Genomic DNA, 22,773 nt, shown 5'->3' with positions numbered 1-22,773 from the left:
CTACAGAAATATTAAGTAGATGGTTACATTTTTTCCCACTACACATCACAATTCTCTTTTGTTTCCTTTAGTGCTTAAGAACAGCAATCTACCTATCTATAACTTTACGAGTTGACCGTAAAGACAGAATTGACACAAAATTAAAAATAGAACTACCATATGATAATCCAGAAATCCTATTTCTGGGCATTTATCCAAAGGAATTGGAATCAGGATCTCAAAGAGATAATCATACCCCCATGTTCTTTGAAGCATTATTCACAATAGCCAAGATATGAAAACAACCTAAGTGTCCATTGACAGATGATGGATAAAGAAAAATGTAATATATATGGAGGACTTTATGCTAAGTGAAATAAGCCAGACACAGAAAAATAATTACTGTAAAATTTCACTTATATGTGGAAACTAAAATAGTCAAACTCATAGAAGCAGAGGGCATAATGGTGATGGCTAGGGGTTAGGGGGATGGTGATATAGAATGTGGTAGTCAAAGGGGAAAGTTTCACTTATGCTGACAAATAAGTTCTGGAGACCTATTAAACAGCATAGTGCCTATAGCTAATAATACTGTATTGTATACTTAAAATTTTCTATGAGTGTAGATCTTATGCTAACTGTTCTTACCATGAAATGATAACAGTAGTATTCATAATATAATAAACAATATAATTATATTATTTATATTGATTATTATATTTGTATGAATATATTATTATAATATAATGAATACAAATAACAATATATTACTATTATTATTATAAAGGGAGTGGGAGAAAACTTTGGGAGGCGATGGCCTTGATAGCGGTGATTATTTCACGGGTATGTATGTTTACCCTCGAACTCATCAAATTGTATACATTAAATATGTACAGCTTTTGACATGTTAATCATACCTCTATAAAGTGTGTTTTTTAAAAAAAAATACAGAAATGAGAAAACTATCAGTAGATGTGAGGTCCATCCTATGTTCAACCACTACCCTTTTGACCGTGTCTGTTCTATGGAACCCTTTGAAGAGGTGGTGGTGACACACCGAGGAGGAGAAGGAAGTCTCATGTAAGTCACAATCAGTAATAATTCAAAAACAAATATAAACTTAAGTCATCTCTTCTCTTCCAAATATATCATAAGGAGGTGACTCTTAACCTAACCCTTGAGTTATTTATGGAAAAGTCAGAGCTGCCTTAATAATTCAATTTTCTACTTTCTTTATACATTACAGAAAGCACCATTCTATTACATCTGCACATTTTAAAATGAACAAACATAGATACTGACCATCAGCCAAGTAAGGGATGCTCTATGATTCCTTAATCACAGCATATTGCAGAGCTACTTCCTTTTTCTAATTTCTGTTTCTATAAATAATTTACAGAGTTGTGCAACATGCAGATGACACATGGAAATCAGAATTACAACTTTTATGTAGACCACAATTTTTGCCTGTAAATTGCCTCCAAATGGTTTGGAAAGAATATTGCTTTATACTACTTTCAACCAAGAAGAGCAACCTGAAAGCATTTACACCTAACATTCAGTAGAACCTATTTCTGTGCTTGTCAGGCTATTCAGATGGACTGTATCAGCTAGCATTTCTTAAGAAAAAATTCCGCTGGGGTGTAGAAGAATTTAGAATTCTTAATGAAAAGGTAGAGAAAGAAAATACAAAAGCCAACTGTTTGGAAGAAATGTGGAGCATCCTAAAAGTCATTGTAATTAAGACACAGCAGTTTGTAATTATCCTAAAGGGGAAAAAAATTATAAGTAAGGCTCAAAAATACTAATGTGGTTACCCAAGGCCTGCTACATTAATTAAAATTGACTCGGACAGATATGATACCCTCAGATTGACTGAAAACTAGTTGGAAGGCTTCAAACAAAAGAAAATGCAATATAATTAGGTGGAAAAAGCAGTGGGTTTGGAGCGACTGGTGTATGGTCGGGTCTGCTATTGACTAACCGATTGACCTTTGGCAATTCATGGAACTTCTCTGTGACTCAAATTTTGAAACTGCAAAACAGGATACTACCACTTAACCTTGGGTTAAAAGAATGTGTGTTAAGGTCATGTTTTGTCTTCAAATGTTGCTGTCCACGCCCCTCTTCTTGCCTCTGTTTCTCTTCTCTCTACATAGTGATAGATAGCCTCCTGCCTAACTTTTCCACCAGCCACCTGCTTCATTTCTATTTTTATATTGAAATTCTTCATTAGCATAAGTCTCCTAATTTACAATTTTTTTTTAATATTTCCTAGAGTCAGCCTTCACTGTCGTATTTTTAAATTCGTCCATTAGTATATTTATGTTCAGTGTTTCTTTACACTTCAAATTAAGGAAAAAGGTATTCCTCTCATTTGCTCTTTGGTTACCATTGCATCTCCTTGACTCCTATTAGCTAAACTTTATTGACTGTTCAGATTCTTGATATAAGTGAAAGGTCAAACATAAAGGGGGCTTATAGCAATATTCCACTGATAAAGTCACAGTCTCCTCTACGATAGTTTAGAGATATCCCCCAACCCCCAGGTATAATGATTATAATTATGTTTCAGCAGAAGTTCTCAAACTTTACTGTAAAATGGAAATTTCTGAAGCCTTCTTCAGAAGATTCTGATCTGGAAATAGGTAGGACACCAGAAATCTGCAATTTTGATGGTGATTCTGACAGATGGTGATTCTGACAGGTGGTTATTCTGACAGGTGGCCCGCAGGCTACCCCTCCAGAAATTTGATTAGTAATTATTTTCACAAGGCCAAGAGTAATCTGGAGTTTTGAATCCTTGTGTTTTAAAAATGAATATTTTATAAAGAGAAATATTAGCCAAAAGATGTTTTATATTAAAAAATGTGGTGACATGTGTCATCACAGCACAAACTTGAGTTTGGATGTTAGTTTGTTCACTTGATACCTGTGTGTCTTAGAGAAGTTGGTCTTATTTTCCTAATATGTAACATGATAATACCACTAGCCACCCCAAAGAGGGATTGTAGGAATGAAATACATGCAAAGAAAAAAACATAGTCATGAAAAGTAGGATAGAAACATTAATAATTATCTCTTTAGCATCGATAATTTCAAGAACTAGATTACTCAACTAAATGAAACAAATTTGAGGCCAGATTTTCCATAAATTCCTTTCCCACATATAGTGTTTCCACCCACGTAAAGTATGAAGGGTGTGTTTGTCAGCACTCAGTGGCACACCTAGGCCAGAGGCAGGGTAAGGTGCAACCATGAAACAACTATGTGACTGAATAAGTTATCTGGCATTAGCAGCAATTCAATAAAATCTGCATTTAATTTAGTACAAAGAACTGCTACTAACTGTAAATAGAACATAATGGAAAAAATTTTTTTTCATATTGTACTAATTAATTAGATAACTGACCCATTCTGCAAAAACAAAACAAAACAAAACAAAACAAAAAAAAAAAAAAGAAAAAGCAAATTACCCATTACAGACTGGCTGGAAGTGTATTATGTGATTTTCCTATTATTTGGGAGTCATTTCTTATTCTTTTTAAGGTGGTGTCTAGTAGACTAAAACTATACTGATTACAATTTTACTCTGTCTGTATTTTGGAATTTAGTGAAAGACCAGCTGTAGAATGCAGTGCCTTGTATCTTTCTCTCCTCCACCCATTAAAACACACACACACACACACATACACACACACACACAGGGGTGCCAAAAATATATACACATTTTAAGAGATATTATTTATGTATTACTTTTCAATGTTGAATTGAATTACTATGATGTTCACTTAAAAGATGGCATTAATCAAATGAATGTTAACATTACCATGTGACAAGCAGTCAAAGAAAACGGAGGAAGCACAGTTGTTGTTCGAGGAGTGCAAGAACATTTTTTAGTGGTATTTGAAATTAGAGAATGTTGTGGAAGTACAATGACAGTGGAGGCGTGAGTGTGCAACAGAACCTCTAACACACACCTAACAATTGTACACATTCATGATAAGCTTGAGACGCATGGTATGGTGTGGGATATGCACAAGGGAAGATCTGGAAGGCCTCCCATGAACGATGCTCAAGCAGTAGTTCACTGAAATCAAAAGTGTCTGGATGCTGATGGTCACCACTCTGAGCACCTCTTGTAATTGGAGAAGTCAAACGTGACTTGTACTCATCTTTTGTTTTCAGAATATATTGAGTATTACAATTTTAATACAGTTTTTTCCTGTCTTAAAATGAGTATACATTTTTTGGCACCCTCTGTGTGTGTGTGTGTGTGTGTGTGTACATGTATACATTTTATATATTATACATATATAGTTATAACATTCATACAGAGTGAATAAATAATGCAGAACATATACACACAATGTGTGTGTGTGTGTCTGTGTGTGTCTGTGTGTGTCTTTGTGCGCACGTGCCATTTTCAGATTAAGAAATTTTTTGGTAAAAGAAAAAGTTCTCAGTAAAATGTCCCAACATTGAATGGCTCAACATAACCCTGGGAAGTCTTTTATAGCAATCTGAAGGCAAAAGATTGTATCTTCATCATCTTGTATCCGAGGTATCTTGTATAGTGTCTACAAATATTAGACACTAAACAATATTCATTGTTGGTGATGTGATCTTTGGAACAATGCGATCTAGGTAGGTCTCAGTGAGATTCTCAAGGAAGTCATAATGCAAACAGGCCAACATTCTCTCCTGAGTTTTGTTTTACCTTGTCTAGTTATACTAAAATAAATTAGATTATGTTACAATAATAAAAAACTCCCAGATCTCAAGCGACTTACACCCAAAAAAGGTTTACTTCTCACTCAACTAAAACCATTTGTAGATATATGAGATCCTCCACCAAGCCAAGCGTCCTTTGGCAACTCAGTGATGTAGGCTGTTCTGATCTTGTGTCTCCACCTTCTCGACACAAGGACTCTTCCACTCTCACTCAGCAGGGGACAGAGTTTAGGCTGGTGGGACTGGCAGCAGTAATTAAACGTTTGGCTCAGAGCGATAAACATCACTGATTACAGCCCACTAGTTGCAGTGATACATGTAACTGCCATGGCCTTGGGAAATATAATCCATCCTATGACGCAGAAACAGAGAACTGGATAGGATACATCCAGAAATCTCTACCATAGTTTAAATGGTTTGCAAGGAAATGTATAACAGAGCAGTAAGCTCCTATTAAGAGGGAGAAATCATAAACAATAAATTGATGAAGGAAGTACTTAATTATAAATAAAATGAACAGATCTTAGATGCTGATTATGAATTCCACAATTTGAATATTTTTAAAAATCTAATTAAAGTTAACTTTAAAATCAATGTGAATTTATTTTAAAATAACTTTCAAATGCAATGCATCTAATATTTTAAAGCAATCTATCTTTTTTTGTCAATGTATAGCTGCATAAACAATTTTAAATAATAATAGAAACTGTGATGATAGAAGAAGACCCAATGGGAAATTGATTAAAATGCATTGTTCTGAGGCAAATTTTCATGCTGTCAATAAATATATGGTATTCAATCATTGGAAGTTTGATTAAAGAAATTTTTCCTTCCTTTGACTATATACATTTTTTTCCTTAGGGAATTCTAAGAAAAAATATAATGTCATTATAATTTAAATTCATGCTAGGCTAAAGCTTGAAATATTGTGCCAGTGTAGTTTTTGGTCATCCCAAATAATTGAATTGATTTTCTGAGAGTTCTTTACAATAGCTTTTCTTGGGGACTTTTTCAACACTGGATCTCAAATGGATTTAAAAATTGACGAATCCCAAACCTGACATAAAGCTGACACCAAGAATTTACAACTAAATTGTTAACATAATTTATGATATTTAGTTTCCTTTTCAGTCGCAGAGGTGTGATTAAACTTATTGGTCCAGCCATTGGAGTTGGCTAGAGATCCTTGAACAAGAAGAAAACACTGTATGAATTTATAAGAAATGGATGCCAAGCTTAATTTTAATTTTTGTGTGAAAGAGTCCTTAATCATATAATTAATCTACTTGTTTGGATGCAATTTACGATAGTTTGAAATACCATCTGCTATGGGAAAGCTCAAACGCATTCCTTTCTGGATGTACTAGACTAGGTAAAGTCTGAATTCCCCTCCAGACCTAGGATTTGATGTGTAGACAGAGCGTGCAATTTTGCAATCTGCTGAGCCAGAAGTGGATTTAATATTACATTCAGAACTGTACTCAAATTGTCAAAAAATGTTCAATAAAATAACATAGCAAATCATACTCCGTTAAACTAGCTGGCAAAGGTAGCATGGCAAAATTGAGAAATAAAGCATATGGGACACAGTGTTATTTACATGTTTTCAGGCCTACTCCCTGGGTGGCTCGCTATTTACAAGACAGCAGTTTCCACCCTTCCCCACTGCTTTAGGTTTGATACAAGGCCAAGTCCTCCATCTGACTTCATATGACTGTGGTGTAGTTCAGATTAGCATGTCACCACTCTTCACACAGACGGGAATGTAGCCGACTGGGGGAGGCGGGGCAGAGGAGGAAGAGATTACGGGCCTAAGTGTTGAAGGTAAACATACCTGAGACAATCACAACAGTGAAATATGGAGTTTGTGTGGCTGTCAGATGCTTATGGTTTAAGAAATGTTAAGTAACAGTTGAAGGAAAGAGCATTTTAGAATCATCAAAATATTTGCTGGCACCGAAAAAAAAAAAAAAAATCATTCCATAAAGCCTGATTAGGTACCCTCTCCAAAGATGTTTTACAGAATTCTTAGCTTTCTACTTAGAAACTAATGGGACATCTGATTGAAAAATGGCAGATCATAAATGCTTTTCAAATAAATTATGGTTTAACAGAAGAGAAAAACTATTAATCAGAACAAATGAATCAATATAAAAAGTATTTTTAAAAGCCAAAAAATATTTTATCAATACTAATGATATTTACAAAAACAATGATGATGAAACATTTGAAAATAAAGATGTAAATAGCAATTTATTTTTCTTTATGATTACAGAACATAAACTCTTAACTATGGGCCAGACATTGTTTTAATGGCTTAACATGTATTAACCGGCTAACAACCTTATGAGGTGAGTTCTACTGTCGTTCTAATACTAAGGAAACTGAGGCAGGGAAAGGTTAAGTATTAGGCTGGAAAATGACATGGGACTTGAACCCAGACAACCTGGCTCCATCCTGTATAAACTGTCATAAATTATAAAAGGGAAAAACACATATCTACTCTGAGTAAATTTTTGCAATGGGAACAATATCATGTATTTCCAAATTGCTTAGTATGTGATGTAATTTCTGATGTTAATCTCACTGGTGGCCTGTATCAATTTCAATTAATAGGTAAAATTTGAGAAAAAGAGCTAGTGGTTCTTGGCTCTGTTTTGTGCTCTATGACTAAGATGTAAAACAGAACTAAATTATTTTATTCAGCCATTTTCATTTTCTCCTCTAAAAATGTAAGGTTATAATGCTCATTACACCATCAAGTTATTGATTTGGACTGATTTCCCTCAAGAACTGATTAGAGCTTGGGAGAAGATCAGTCTTCTGGAAGAAGTTTTATTGCTACATTATATTAGCTAATATTGTAGTAGTTGATGTCTCGACTTTATATTCCAGTCAGGCTTTCTTAACATTTAGCTAATATAACTGCAGGTTAAATAGCAGTATTAAGCAGTTTGATTTGCTTGAACTGTGAAACATAACTTTTTTCTCACCAGGTAAACAATAGCAATTAAATGGAATTTGGCTCAAAAGAGAAATGATTTTCCCACAACTTTGCCCCATCAGCATAACCTTAATACTCCAATAAACCACAGGCTTTAGTGCAGGCTGCCATGATACAACACTCAGTCTAATCTAGTTGCCACGAGGCTGTGCCTGGAGTTTGTACTGAGAAAGATCATCAGCATCTTTTGCTGGGAGATATATTACAAACAAGAATCTCAACAGAATGAATGGCTAGGTGAAAAAAAATAGGTGACTGGAGCTGCAAAGGGGAACATTTCCCCTTCTGAAAGCATGGGTTTTGGCATCAGGAAGACCTGGGTTGGGTACCCAGCTTCACACCTTAGGGCCAGTGATCACCAGTGAGTTACTGAACCTCTCTAAGCCTTAGTTTCTTCTTCTTTCAAAGAACTACTGAAAGTGTTAACTAGTTGTAATATGTCTAGCACAATGCATGACACAATAGGAGCTCAATAAACTTTTTTCAAATGAAAAGCTACTTCTCACCAAATTCAATTTTGGGGTGTAAAATAAAATATTTTTGAAGACTCATAATTAATTAGATAATACTTTTCATTAATCAAAACTCCATTTTAGAAGTCTAAATCTTATTCAAGTTCTGAATAATGAACAATTTGAGGTATTCTGAATTCATGAGGTTATTCAATTTCTGCTTCATTTCAAAAATTTGTCATACTGATTCTCTAGGTAAATCTCAAAAGCAAACCAACACTAAATTCATAACATTTCCTCAAATTTAGGAAATGGGTTCATGATTTTCAGGATAACTTTGGCCAAAGATCAGAAAAATCCTTTCTTGTTGAAGGCACTAAACTAGAAAATTGCCTAGCTCCAAAAATCATACATTAGTCAGATGGGTTTATCAGTATCGTCTCTTTTACTCTTATGATAAAATTAAATAATGTATCTATAGCACTGGTTCCTCAGCCTTCTGCTGGTGAGGTACGTTTCCTTACAGTGTTTCACGTGCATTTGTACTTGTGATGTGCCTACTTGCCACATCAATCTTAGGAAGAGCAGAAGGAAACAAATTTGTGTTAAAGATCAGAGGAAATATTTTTTTTTCAGCATATAAATCCTTCACATCCTTGGTCAAGTTTATTACTAGGTATTTTATTCTTTTTGCTGCAATTGCAAAGGGAATTGTTTTTTGTATTTCTTTTTCTGAGATTTCATTGTTAGTATATAGGAGTGCAATGGACTTTTGTACGTTGATTTTGTAGCCAGCAACTTTACTGTATTCGTTGATTGTTTCTAACAGCTTTTTGGTGGAGTCCTTAGGGTTTTCTATATATAGCATCATGTCATCTGCAAAGAGTGATATTTTAACTTCTTCATTCCCAATTTGGATGCCTTTTATTTTTGAAAGAAATTGAAGAAGACACAAAGAAATGGAAAGACATTCCATGCTCATGGATTGGAAGAATCAACGTAGTTAAAATGGCCATATTACCCAAAGCAATATACAGATTTAATGCAATCCCCATCAGAATCCCAATGGCATTTTTTAAAGAAATAGAACAAAAAATCATCAGATTTGTTTGGAACCACAAAAGACCCCGAATAGCCAAAGCAATCTTAAGAAAAAAGAACAATGCTGGAGGTATCACACTGCCTGACTTTAGCTTGTACTACAGGGCTACAATAATCAAAACAGCATGGTATTGGCAGAAAAACAGACACATAGACCAATGGAATAGAATTGAGAACCCAGAAATAAAACCACATAAATATGGACAGATAATTTTTGACAAAGAAGCTAAAAACATACAATGGAGGAAAGACAGCCTCTTCAATAAATGGTGCTGGGAGAATTGGATAGCCACATGCAAAAGACTGAAACTGGACTATTATCTATCACCATGTACCAAAATTAATTCAAAATGGATCAAAGACTTAAGCATAAGACCTGACACAATAAACTGCATAGAAGAAAACATAGGTACTAAACTTATGGACCTTGGGTTCAAAGAGCATTTTATGAATTTGACTCCAAAGGCAGTGGAAGTAAAAGCTAAAATAAACAAATGGGACTATGTGAAACTTAAAAGCTTCTGCACAGCAAAAGAAACCATCGACAAAATAAAGAGTCAACCGACTGAATGGGAGAAGATTTTTGCAAACAGTGCCTCCGATAAGGGTCTAATATCCAAAATATACAAGGACCTCATGAAACTCAACAACAAAAAAACAAACAACCCAACTGAAAAATGGGCAGAGGACCTGAAGAGACATTTCTCCAAAGAGGACTTACAAATGGCAAATAGACATATGAAAAAAATGCTCAACATCACTAATCATCAGAGAAATGCAAATAAAAACCACAATGAGATATCACCTCACCCCATCAGAGGTCTACAAGACAAATAGTAACAAGTGTTGGAGAGGCTGTGGAAAAAAAGGAACGCTCATACACTGTTGGTGGGAATGCAGACTGGTGCAGCCGTTATGGAAGGCAGTGTGGAGGTTCCTCAAAAAATTACAAATAGAATTATCATATGACTCAGCAATCCCTCTCCTGGGTATCTACCCCCAAAATTTGAAATCATTTATACATAAAGACACGTGTGTTCCAATGTTCATTGCAGCTTTGTTTACGGTGGCCAAGACATGGAAACAACCAAAATGTCCTTCGATAGATGAATGGATAAAGAAGTTGTGGTATATATATATACACAATGGAATTTGGTGTTAAGGAAAGATGATATAGGAACATTTGTGACAACATGGATGGATCTTGAGAGTATAATGCTAAGCGAAATAAGTCAGACAAAAAAAGCAGAGAACCCTATGATTTCACTGATATGTGGTATATAAACCAAAAACAACGAAAGAACAAGACAAACAAATGAGAAACAAAAACTCATAGAAACAGACAATAGTTTAGTGGTTACCAGAGGGAAAGGGGGTTAGGGGGTGGGAGATGAGGGTAAGGGAGATTAAATATATGGTGATGGAAGGAGAACTGACTCTGGGTGGTGAACACACAATGGGATTTATAGATGATGTAATACAGAATTAAAAAAATATATCAGAGGAAATAACCTGGTCACAGCTTCTCCCAAGGGCAAGGGAATTTTTAATTCAGTCTCTCCAATATAGAAGCTACCAGTGGCCATATAAATTTTTATATAGCTACATGTGGCTACATAAATTTTAATGAATCAAAATCAAATAAAGTTTAGTTTCTTCAGTCATATTAGCCACATTTCAAGTGTTCGATAGTCACAGATAGCTAATGGCCACCATATAAGATGATGTTTATATAGAAAGTTTCCATCATCTCTGAAAGTACTATCAGTAAGTACTGCTAAATGATAGACAGTAAATGTATCCAATTACAATTTGTATTTCTCACTGAGCGTCCTTACCATAGATACAGGCTTTCTCTTATTTTCTCTTATTCTTTTTTTAAATGAATATTAGAACCTTATTATTATTATCTTAGTTCCAGGTGTGTTTTAGTCTTTAAGAGAACGAAATATGCAAAAATATTTATAACATACAATGTAAGCCTGAAGACCATTTCATGCCTTTATTCCCACTCCTTTTTTAGGACTTACTTAAATTATTTCATGGGAATGGAATTGTTCCAACCTCATGGTCCCATGTGGTCCCCATGTTCCAATGGCCATCTGACAGTGATCTAGCTTGTTGAAGCAAGCTTATTGCCCAAGCATTCCCTGACACATTCCGCCTTTCAAGTATTTCTATTAGTCAATTGAATGTATATTAATTATATATTTCTGAACAGCTATTCAGAAAATGACAGGCTGGAACTGTTACCTTAGCCAGGTGATAGGCAATGAGATGGCCCATTTCTTTCCTACTGCTCCTGTTTAGAATCTCGTGGATTTTGCTCTTTCCCTTCCCTCACAATCACCCCCCCCATCTTATTCATGCATGCTATCTTATTATTTGTCAGTATTCACTGTAATGGCAGGATTGGTGGTGCCACATGGCAAAAAGAGATAAAGTAAATTTTTATGAGGGCTGAGAAGCCCTGTCTCTCCTCGCTAGAAGGTAGCTAATGAAGGGTGAGAAAATGTTGGTCCTTCCTGATCTAAGCCAGGGCTATTACCTTCATTACCTGTATTTAGGTATGTTTATTCTACTCTCTAACTCAGCCAGAAAATGCTCAGAATAGCCTGAAGATGCATATTCTTTTGTGGTATGTACAATTCTATATGAAAAGTTTCAAAATTCGCTCAATGGCTGGGGAAAAAGCTTTTGTATTTCCACTTTTCGCACCACCATTAAAAAAACGTCTAACCAGTCTTGAAAGGATTTTCTAAGAGATTGTGGATATTTAGGAGGCACTCTGGTTTGAAAAGTACAAGAATCAGGCAGGTCGACCTTTAAGCCATACAGAAGGGGGTAAAAAAGGAACCAGCTGGCTCCCAAAAGGTTATATACATACCCACTGGAGAGCTGCAGGTCTCTTAGCCATTCATTTCCCAACTGTCTCCTTTTCTTTAACCTGGTCATACTTTTACAATCTGCATTTGATCCTGTTAGCCTTCCTGCCACAATGACAGAAACCACCATCGCTGATAACTTGAATCTATTTCTACCACACTGTATATGTTCTTAGCATCCAAAGTAAAATTATGAGTGCATTTTTCCAGACATTAGTTGGTTCATTAAATTTAGGTCTTAGGAGATCATTAGTTGTCATGGAGAGAACTAATTGTTTAGAAGGAAAAATAGAAGCAAGGTCTCACTTAGGAGACAATTTCAAAAGTGTAGGCAAGAGATGATGAAGGCTTTGGTTAGACAGGTAGTAGCGAGAATAAATGGAAAAAGGTAGATGGATTCAGGACAAATATTGGAGTAAAGCTGATGGGACTGAATTCGAAGTAAGGAATGAGGGGGGACAAAAAGAAATAAAGAGGGATGATACTGACATTCATTGAGATGGGCAATGCTCAAAAAGACAGGAAAGACCTCTGGGTGGCAGAGGTGACACGGTGAGGAAGAGTGTTTTTTGATATGTTAAGCACCACATCTAAGTGGAAATATGAAGTAGGCAGCTGAATGCAGGACTCTGAACTTACAACAAGAGAACTGGGCTAGAGATACAAATAAGGCGGGAGTATACAAAGCCATGGAATCAGATGAAATCAGAGAGAGAATAAAAAAATGATGGCATTGGCCCAGTCACATTTAAGGTTAAGTTGTATATAACACTGCATTATTAGTTATACAGAATTTTTAGGCTTCCCTAGTAGGCTACTTTATATGTGTGACAGAGAATATGCATCTCAAATAAGAGAGATAAAACACATTTCTGAACACAAGAATTCTTCATGTGGAAAACTGCCAGCGTAACAAAGGTAGAATTCCTGTGACACTTTGAAAGAATTGTATTCATATAAAAGTGAACACATCTTACTCTTTCATAACTGTAGCTGGTTATTTATCTAGATTTCTTGGAACCTAAATACCAGAGATTTCTAAAAAAAAATGTGATTTTATCTCTCTACCTAGTTTACCTCATTTTATGTAACTGCTACCAAATGCCAGTTTTGATTTGATACAAAGTATAAAAGTCTTTTCCCTGCTTTATGAGAAAAAAGGAGGATATTATAAGAAAAGATGTTGTTTAGCTATTTAAAAGGCCATGAACATAAAAACATATTGGTTTGCCTGTAAATTACCGCATAGAATGAAATTTAAAGAATAAATAATTCACTGAGACAATAACTACAATTTTTACTAATTGAATCAGTTTAAAATTCCTATAGTTTAAAGTAAACATTTACATCTTTGGCTGTTATGGAAAGCATTACAGAAAATAAATGTTTCATAAAAGGTAGTGCTTTCCACAGTATCCAGTGGTTACTAATATTTTTCAGAAAAGAATACCTACACAAAAGAACAAGAGCTCAAAATTCATTATGTATATATCTGGCCACAAGCAATTTTCTATAATCTGTTTCAGTATCAGAGCTATGTTGAAGTCAGTGACTTGTACATTCTGTGGCTTCAATTTTTCCTTTTGTAATCAGCTCCCAGACTTCAGAGGACAAAATATTTGCCAGGATTGAGTCAAGTTTTCCTACCTTGAAGGAGTGTGTTTCTTCATTTCTGTGTATATTTCAAAAAAACCACAAGACCAGTTTATACCACAGTTGGGAGTCAGAGGTACATTCAAACAGACTGTCAGATATTCTGGGGCACCCTTTATCACCAGGACTCTCCCACTACATTGCTCTGGAGGTTCCCTGATCTGACCCACTCCCAGGCACCTCTCCTCTCCTCACCCACAACTTCTACTGGGGCCCTTGAATCTCCTATTCTTGATGACAAAATCCTATGCTTACAGTCTCTTCTCCAAGCTTTTGTGCTCCCTCCTTGTTGTAACTAAAACCTGAGGAGCCAAGATCAGTGAGTCTAATACCCTACAGCCCACTCAATGGAAGGCTGTTTCTTACTCGATAGTCAAGCATCTCTTGCCACCATAAAAATTGTTTCCCATATAATTTTCCGTATGTTCTTCCATACTTGTACCCTTAAAAGATCTTCTAAATTTGGGTAGCACATTTCCATCAATTTAGTAGCATTCTAGTAGCTATGATTTCATGATTTAGTCATTCTAGTAGCATTCAGAAATGCCGAATTCATTTTAGAATGTTCATAAATTCTATTGATTCATAGAAGGCTGGTTACTCTCCTATGAGAGTTCTTTTATGAGAATACTGTTTAAATGAGTTCTTATAGGAACTAATTTAGAAACACAGCAGTTTTAGCTCATCCTTTAAATTAGCACTCAGAATCTATTAGCTCAAGATTAGTTGACTTATTATATTACAGGTGCAATGATTGATTCAATTGTTTACGAACTCACACTTAGTATGTACTAAGTGTACACCACAGGCTGAGATGCTTTTAGTAAACAATAAACAGAAGAGATGTGAGCTCTTCCTTCAGGAGAAAATAGATATAAACAAATAAGAACACAAATTATTAATTATAAATGACAATTAACACAAATTATTGAATTCTATAAGTACTCTATTGGAAAAATCCAGAATGTAATGGCTGGGGTGGGTGGAGGCGGAGTATAAAGGAATTAGCTTGTTCAGAATGGATGCTTCAGAGAAAAAAGAAAACAGAAAACTAGATGAGAGCAAAGAAAATTTTTACCCCAAAGAAAATTTTTACCTGTTCTTTTCCTTTTATTTACATATACTATTAATCGATGCCCAAGTAGCCCCTGCATTATGGCAGCTGGGATGTATGAAAATGTGTTTATTTTTTAATTAACTAAAGGGAACAGTTTTTGTTTTGGCTGGCTGAAAAACATTCTGGCAGTCATAGCTGTGAGTGCTCATATATTGTTTCTGCCCACTTACTATGATGCTGGTGGTGATGACTATAATTAAATGACCCGTGGATTCAGAACACATTGGTTTTCTGCTTCTTTAGTGGAGTCTTTGGAAACAGGAGAGTTTAACTGATATGTAAACAGAAGACTAACGGCTAAGTGCTTTGATCCAACTCTCTTTTTCTCTTGGAGTCTTATAAATGTTTTCAAAATTCTTATATATGGCTGGCTTTTTTTCTTCTTATTCAGGATTTATTATGCAAAGACTACCTTTTTAATTCAGTGAATGAATAATTCTTTTGTTGCTATTGTTATGTAAAGTGTAGATAGCATTCTTTGACACCACTCAGTTTAACTGTCCCACAAAAAACAACTTATAATTATAGATAGCCCATTCAGTGCGGAATAACACCAACCATAGGGACCTTGTTCTGGTTTTGATTTCAAAGCAATCTTGAGCAAGACTCCTTTGAATTGGAACATGAGTCAGCATTTAGCAAAGCTGAGTTTAAACCTCCATTCCAGATACTGAGTGACAGAGAACTTCTAAATAGGGCACTGTTTGTTCAGAGTTTTAGGTATCTGTGATTTACTTGGCTTTGTTAGACAATAGGGGCTTTGGTTCAGTTATATTTTTAACATTCCTTAAAATAAATCTGACTGTTCCCATTTTTGATGTGGATTAGTATGGTGGAGGAAATGAAGACGTTACAAGTGCCAGAGTATCCAGGGATTATGTGCCGGGCTTTGTGCTGGATTGCCCTGGTTAATATTTTTTTGGTTACACGTAATAGAAAGTGGCTCTGGCTAGTTTAAGGGGAAAAACTGAGTGGTGCTGACATATTAGAAGAATATTTGGGTATCTCACAGTATCTAAGATTCAGGAAAGACAGATCAAGAGACTTCTGGCCTTGGAAGTCGAGTTCATGTCTGTGTCCCTAGGGGAAAGTAACTGACGTGTGTCCCCATATGACAGGAGGTGGAGTCGGGGTCAGATCTTCATCTGTTGATTAGTCAATCAAGGTCAGAGAGGCAGAATTATATTGTGTAGCCAGTTGTTTGTGGGCAACCACACCTGTATTTTGTGGGCAATTCTCAGAGAAAGAGGAATTACTGTGAACCTGTGGCCACAACAGCCGGGTGTACTACGTGAAGTATTTTATAGGCTTAATTTCATTTTCACAAAGAGCCTCTAAAATCACTGTTGCTCACAAATGAGAAAACTGAGATCAAATTGGTTAGGCAACTTGTCCATCATTTCACAATTAGAATGTGGCACAGCTAGAATTCCAACTAGGTTTACAAAGGGGGACTAGTCTTCTTAATATGATAAGGCCACAGGGGATGGAAACTTCCAGATTATTTTCTCATGGAGAGACTATCAGGTATCTCCATAGTACTAGAAGGAGTAAAACTGCATGTTGAAAGCCTGGGAGTTGAATCCCAAGTCCATCCCGTCATCATAGGCAAATAAGCATTTAAGCCTCTCCACTAATAATCGTGGATATATCATCTCCCTCACGAGGTTATTGAGATACATGAAAATACTTGACACAAAGCAGATACTCATTTTTTTTGGTGGGGTAAAGAACTTTCCTATTAATGAACCCTCAAGCATGCTACTAAAAATGGAGTCACAATTTGATAGTGGCTATATATAGCATTCAAAAAATCTAATGGCTCTCTCACGCTCAACCTTTCAAGATGGTGCCTTATTCATGTAAACATAAAAGTATGAAATGCTACATAAAAAGAGTTAAGGAAATCATACAATAGGCAAAGAAAGTTTTAGATACAAAACATCTGACTACTTCTCATTGAGACTTTGGGCTCACATTTCAGGGACAAACAGTAAAGGAAATCATACAATAGGCAAAGAAAGTTTTAGATACAAAACATTTGACTACTTCTCTTTCAGAATTTGGGCTCACCTTTCAGAGAAAAACAATACTTAATCATCTAATTCTCTTAGTGAATACTACTTTAGATTGTCAATGTCCCTTTGATAACCGGTGCAAAAACAGAATACAGTTCTGAATGTGGAAATCTATAACTTGAACATCATTGAAACGTACTAGCTAATTCAGTTTGGAATGATTAATGTATTCAAATAATGAATTCCAAGCCCAGAGGATTATTCTCGGTTATCTTTAAGGGCAGCTCTGTGGGAAAAAAAACACCACAGTAATCCAAGAGTTTCTTATTGTGCACAGTGGGTGTTCTGCCAATACTCATAGCATGATCGGTATCAATTTGTTCCAAATTACTTCAGACAACAATTAGTCTACGTCAACAGCAAAGTTGGAACCTTAAATGGAAGAAGAAACAAATCTTTCTGTGGTGCTAGGAGATGAAAGAGAGGTGTTGACTATTATATTCTCTTGATAGTTCTATCTCTGGATCTGAGTCTCTCTGGATATTGGTTTCTGAACTTCTATGATTCATTTTCATATAAATCCTACCTGAGTAACTTGTAAAATATCCTATCATTTAAAATTTGATGACAAAGAGCCAAGGGGTTTTAAATACGACCATAACATTGTGTTATTGGCTTTTTCCTGAATTAAAAGCGCCCTACAATTTTTACTATGCTGCATTTCAAGTAAGTGTTCTGCTTGCTTTAATTTCTTATTTCAATTTGTAAGAGAAAATTACTTATTCACATTTAAAAATTTTTTAGTAAATGGTATTGTAAATATTCAGGGTAGGTATATATTAAAAACATCATCATCCATGGATATATAAGTTTGAGTAAGAAAAAAAATTTAAAAGAAGAATTTTAAAAAAGGATAAAAAAGAAATATAGTAACCAAGTAAGTTTTTGGAACTCTTTTTATTACACTGAGAAATCCCAGAAAAGTACAAAGCCAATGAAAGTAGAAGCATTTCAGAAAAGAAGACAAAAATGTTTGGATACATTCTAATGACATTTAGTTCTGATGTTAAAAAAATTCATGATTTCCCATTGAAGCACACTGTTCATGAATTAAGTACATTCTAAAGTACTGGGAAAGAATTTCATATCTCTTATATTTGAACCAGAATTTGTATAAATTGTTATGTTACATTCTCTTTCTAGAGATTAAGTTTGCGGTATGATTCATTTAAAACATGACTTTATTGATTCATAGTGACTTTGAAGAACTAAAATAGGAGATAATCATATATCACACACATAACCCTTTAAGTGAAACATCAGATCAAAGTTGAATTAATATAATAATTGCTATTATTTTCAATTGTTACCAATACAAATAGATGTATTGGTACATCTACAGAAAAGAAGTTTGGTAATATCAGATTGAGATGTTGAAATCCATGCTTTTTTAATCTTAAAATCAAATAAATGTATGATTACATTTTAGAATCTAATCAAGAGTCACTGTGAGGCAATAAGTAAAGATGTTTACTACTTTTGCCAAATACAATAGGCTAACAGATGCTATAATGTTTACTTAATTAACTTTTGGTAACGTGGCAATTTTCAATGGCTTTTGGGTCACATAATACTTTCTGTTGTTGCTGCTGCTACTGCTGTTACTACCACCACCACCACCAACAAAATAATAGTAAATGTAAAGGAAAAAAACAAACAAAAGAAAATAAATTAGATCTCTTGATAGTTCTAAATATTGTTTGGGGAAAACCAATTCTCTAAGGTTTGGAAATAAAACAAAACCATCTTTATAATTCACAGCATGTATTTTAGAGGTCTAATGATTTATCAATTGCCAGTATGGTTAGCTTATCATGTTCTTTATTCAATGTCAACTGGTTCTGTAGCTATCAAAGCACTTAACTGTTTCTGAGCACAGGAGAGGAACAGTTCCAAACTGGACAGGCTTCTTTGGCGCATGACTTGATCAAGCTGTTGATTTTTTGTTTTAAAGAGAGCGAGAGAAAGAGAAATAGAAAAAAATACACTTAGTTGAGGGATAAACTGATTTTGTACAAAGAATTGTACTACAGAAGTGCACTAGAGAAACTTTTTCAGATGACAATTTATAAAATAAAAAAGTGCTTTAAACTCAGAGACAATATAGTCACTATTATCTAAGGTGATATGATAATCATTATCATTTTATAACTGATGTTAGTATTCAGTTATTGGATAAATACCACGAATTTGATCACAGTAATTTAAAACCTATAAAATAATATAAAATGCTAGTTCTTAATGAATATACAGATCAAATATCCACAAAGACCATATAAATATAACAGATGCAAACAAACCCAAAAGAAATACACAGTACAAACAAATAGCATAATTACATCCTGCATAGGGTTTAGTCGGACAAAAGACAAGTGAGGACATGAACAATTTTCTGAAATTAGAGAAAGTTCTTGGGAAAAGTGTACTTTAAGAAATATTCGATATTGTTGAAACTTAAGTGACTTGGTTTTCTGCTGAATTAGAGATTATTTATTAGGATTGTTTTAATGTTTCAATAACAAGTTATTATAGGAAACAAAACAAGAAGTTTAACAATAAAAGTCATACGTAACAAAGACCTTTCTGGAAGGTAAGGATTATTGACTACATAAAGAAAAGATTCGAGCGCGGCAGCCATGTCTTACCCTGCTGTGATTACGATTCTGAGACTGCCGTCTTACCGGAAGAATGATCCCTATGCTTAGCCACGCAACTATGATATGCACACAAGAGATCACAAGCAGGATCTGGCCTCTGAACGTCAGTATGAATAGCAGACCTATCAGGTGACCCCTGGAGTGATCAAAAACTTCATCCAGTATTTCCACAAAACTCTCTTGGATTTGATTGACCAAAAGTTATATGACCTGTAAACCAGTCAAGTCTCCAGCGATGTCACTGACCAGGAAGTATATGAGATCCAGGACATCTAAGAAAACAGCTAGATGAAGCTGAAAGAAAGATTCTTCAAGAATACATCTTGGCCTGAGGCTAAAGCCATTATTCCACAGGTTGGTAACAATGCTGTCCTCCTGATTTTGTACAAAGAATTGTACTACAGGCACATATATGCCGAAGTCAGTGGGGGACCCTCCTTGGAGCAGAGGTTTGAATCTTATTACAACTATTGCAATCTTTTCAACTATATTCTTAATGCTGATGGTCCTGCTTCCCTTGAACTACCCAGCCAGTGGCTCTGGGATGTCATTGATGAGGTCATCTATCAGTTTCAGTCATTTACTCAATACCACTGTGAGACCACCAAGAAGTCAGAAGAGAATATGACTTCCTTCATTGATTTCCCAAAATCTAGAACATTCACAGTACCCCCAATGTCCTCCACTCCGTGGCAGACAAGTCCAACATCAACTGGCACTTGGAAGTGTGCACAAGTGGAGGTGACTCTTAGAGTGTGGCTGGGGAGTATGGACGGAACTCCCTCTACAAGAGGCTTGGCTACTTCAGCCTGGTGGGGCTTCTGCATCTGCACTCCCTGCTGGGGGATTACTACCAGGCCACCAAGGTGCTGGAGAACACCGTTTCCCCGAAAATGAGACCTAGCTGGACAATCAGCTTTAATGCGTCTTTTGGAGCAAAAATTAATATAAGACCCGGTATTATACTATATTATTACATGACATTACATTACATTACATTATACCCAGCCTTATATTATAGTAAAATAAAACCAGGTCTTATATTAATTTTTGCTCCAAAAGATTCATTAGAGCTGATTGTCCGGCTAGGTCTCATTTCGGGGAAACACGGTATCGAACTGAACCAGTTGAGCATGTGCTCCGTGTGCCTGAGTGCCAGATCACCACATACTATTATGCTGGTTTTGCATACTTAATGATGTACTGCTACCAGGATGCCATCCGAGTCTTTGCCAGCATCCTCCTCTACCTCCAGAGATCCAAGAGCAAGTTTCAGAGGCCCACTTACAAGTGTGAGACAATTAACAAGCAGAAAAAGCAGGTGCATACGCTCTGACCGGTGCCCTCACCATGTAGCCCATGTGTACAGAAGAGAGCACTCCCCTCCAGCTTTGGGAGAAATATGGGGACAAGAGGCTACGCATGCAGAAAGGTGACCCATGAGTCTATAAGGAACTCTTCAGTTATTTCTGCCCCAAATCCCTGTCACCTTAGTGCCCAACTATGACCATGTACACCCCAACTACCACAAGGAACCCTCCTTGTAGCAGCTGCAGGTGTTTGCTGATGCAGTACGGCAGCGGGCCCAGCTCTCAACCATTCTGCTTCCTGAGGCTCTACACCACCATGCCCGTGGCCAAGCGGCCAGCTTCCTGGACCTCACAGAGCAGGAGTTCTGGATCCAACTCCTTGTCTTCAAACACAAATGAAGAACGTGGTTTGGCCCAGCGGCATCTCTGCCCTAAATGGCGAATTCCACTCAACCTCTGAGGTTGACCTCTGCAACGATAAGGACATGATCCACATCGCAGACACCAAAGTTGCCAGGTGCTATGGGGATTTCTTCATCCAACAGGTTCACAAATTTAAGGAGCTCAATCGCAATCTGAGGAACATGGGACCAAGACCCTAAGTACATTCACACTGGCATTAGTTAGGAATCTATTTTGATGTCATTGTTGGTGGGGCGTATTTTTGCCACCATGAAGCCTTTATCTAGCTCAGTTATCAGTCAGTCAACTGAGAAAGTTTATTTGAATCAAGGACTAAAATGCTTTAAATAGGTCTCAGTAAAGGGTCTTCTTTGGAGCTAGAGAGAAAAAAAAGACGGTAAAGAAAGGATTCTAACTCTTCTGTCCTAAAAAATTTCTCATGGTATATAATTAATCAATGAGAACACATTGCCTACAGTTTACAGAAGAGTGAAAGAACTCAAAGGAAAGCCACATAAAATCCATTTCACAATATATACCTGTCATACGTATTTATGTAAAACTTGACATATTCTTTCCACAAGTTCCCACCAACATAAAAGAAAAAAAAGACAAATCTAAACAAGAACTCTGTATTAAACTACACTACTATAATCCACTGATATTCAAAATGACTGAAAAACTGAAAGATTAAAATTTTGACGTATCCTCAGAATAAAAAAAGAATGCATTGTCTGTAGCATAATGCTCATATAAAAAGATTGTACACTACTAAGATTCCCTTAAATCCCAGTATTTTAGGATTTTAATATATGCACAGAAATAGAATTTCTGGCTTATCCTTTTTCCTCATTTTTTCCTTCTACTCTCAGATGATACCTTTAAGTGAATGTATATCTTCTGTTTACAAGTTTCTATTAAACCAGACAGTTCATCATATTATAAACACCAGATGAGCAGAGATGTTCTCTGTTTTGCTGACTACTATCTCCCAGCATCTACCGTGTTTCCCTGAAAATAAGACCTAGCCGGACAATCAGCAATAATGTATCTTTTGGAGCAAAACTAATATAAGACCGGGTCTTTTACAATAAAAGTAGTAAAATAAGATTGGGTCTTATACTAATTTTTGCTCCAAAAGATGCATTAAAGCTGATTGTCCGGCTAAGTCTTATTTTCGGGGAAACATGGTAGAAGAGGGTCTGACACATGTTATACACTCATAAAATATTTGCTGAGATTGAATGAATATTTAATCCTAATAGAGCAAGGCAATTACTAGGAAATGATAGATACACTTTCAATTCTAGAAGTGAAAATATGTAACCTAACCTAAAAGATATGTAGTGATTAAAGTTGAATTTTTAAAAGTTTTATTTTTAATATATGTAAAAAGATTGA

At 35.6% G+C, this 22,773-nt stretch overlaps 1 protein-coding gene and 1 pseudogene across 16 annotated transcripts in view; one reads left to right on the top strand and one right to left on the bottom strand.

Annotated features, from left to right (window-relative positions):
- Nucleotides 1–17,882: 17,882 nt before the first annotated feature.
- The window catches only part of CCDC91 (coiled-coil domain containing 91), a 334,936-nt gene continuing 330,045 nt past the window's right edge, over nucleotides 17,883–22,773 (bottom strand). For all 15 annotated transcript variants that reach the window (XM_081061004.1, XM_081061007.1, XM_081061005.1 and 12 more), the window contains exon 13: nucleotides 17,883–18,935. In XM_081061004.1, the coding sequence (XP_080917130.1) occupies nucleotides 18,825–18,935 (111 nt within the window). In that variant the 3' untranslated portion in view covers nucleotides 17,883–18,824. The remainder of the gene's footprint in view (nucleotides 18,936–22,773) is intronic.
- On the top strand, nucleotides 19,866–21,572 carry LOC308502554 (eukaryotic translation initiation factor 3 subunit L-like; annotated as a pseudogene). The gene is made up of 3 exons: nucleotides 19,866–19,943; nucleotides 20,015–20,541; nucleotides 20,793–21,572. The product of its transcript is annotated as a eukaryotic translation initiation factor 3 subunit L-like (transcript).

This window comes from Rhinolophus hipposideros (assembly GCF_964194185.1).
Source record: "Rhinolophus hipposideros genome assembly, chromosome: 9".
Taxonomy (NCBI): domain Eukaryota; kingdom Metazoa; phylum Chordata; class Mammalia; order Chiroptera; family Rhinolophidae; genus Rhinolophus; species Rhinolophus hipposideros.
Note: the sequence above shows the minus strand (reverse complement) of the source record. Positions and strands in the feature narration are given on the sequence as shown.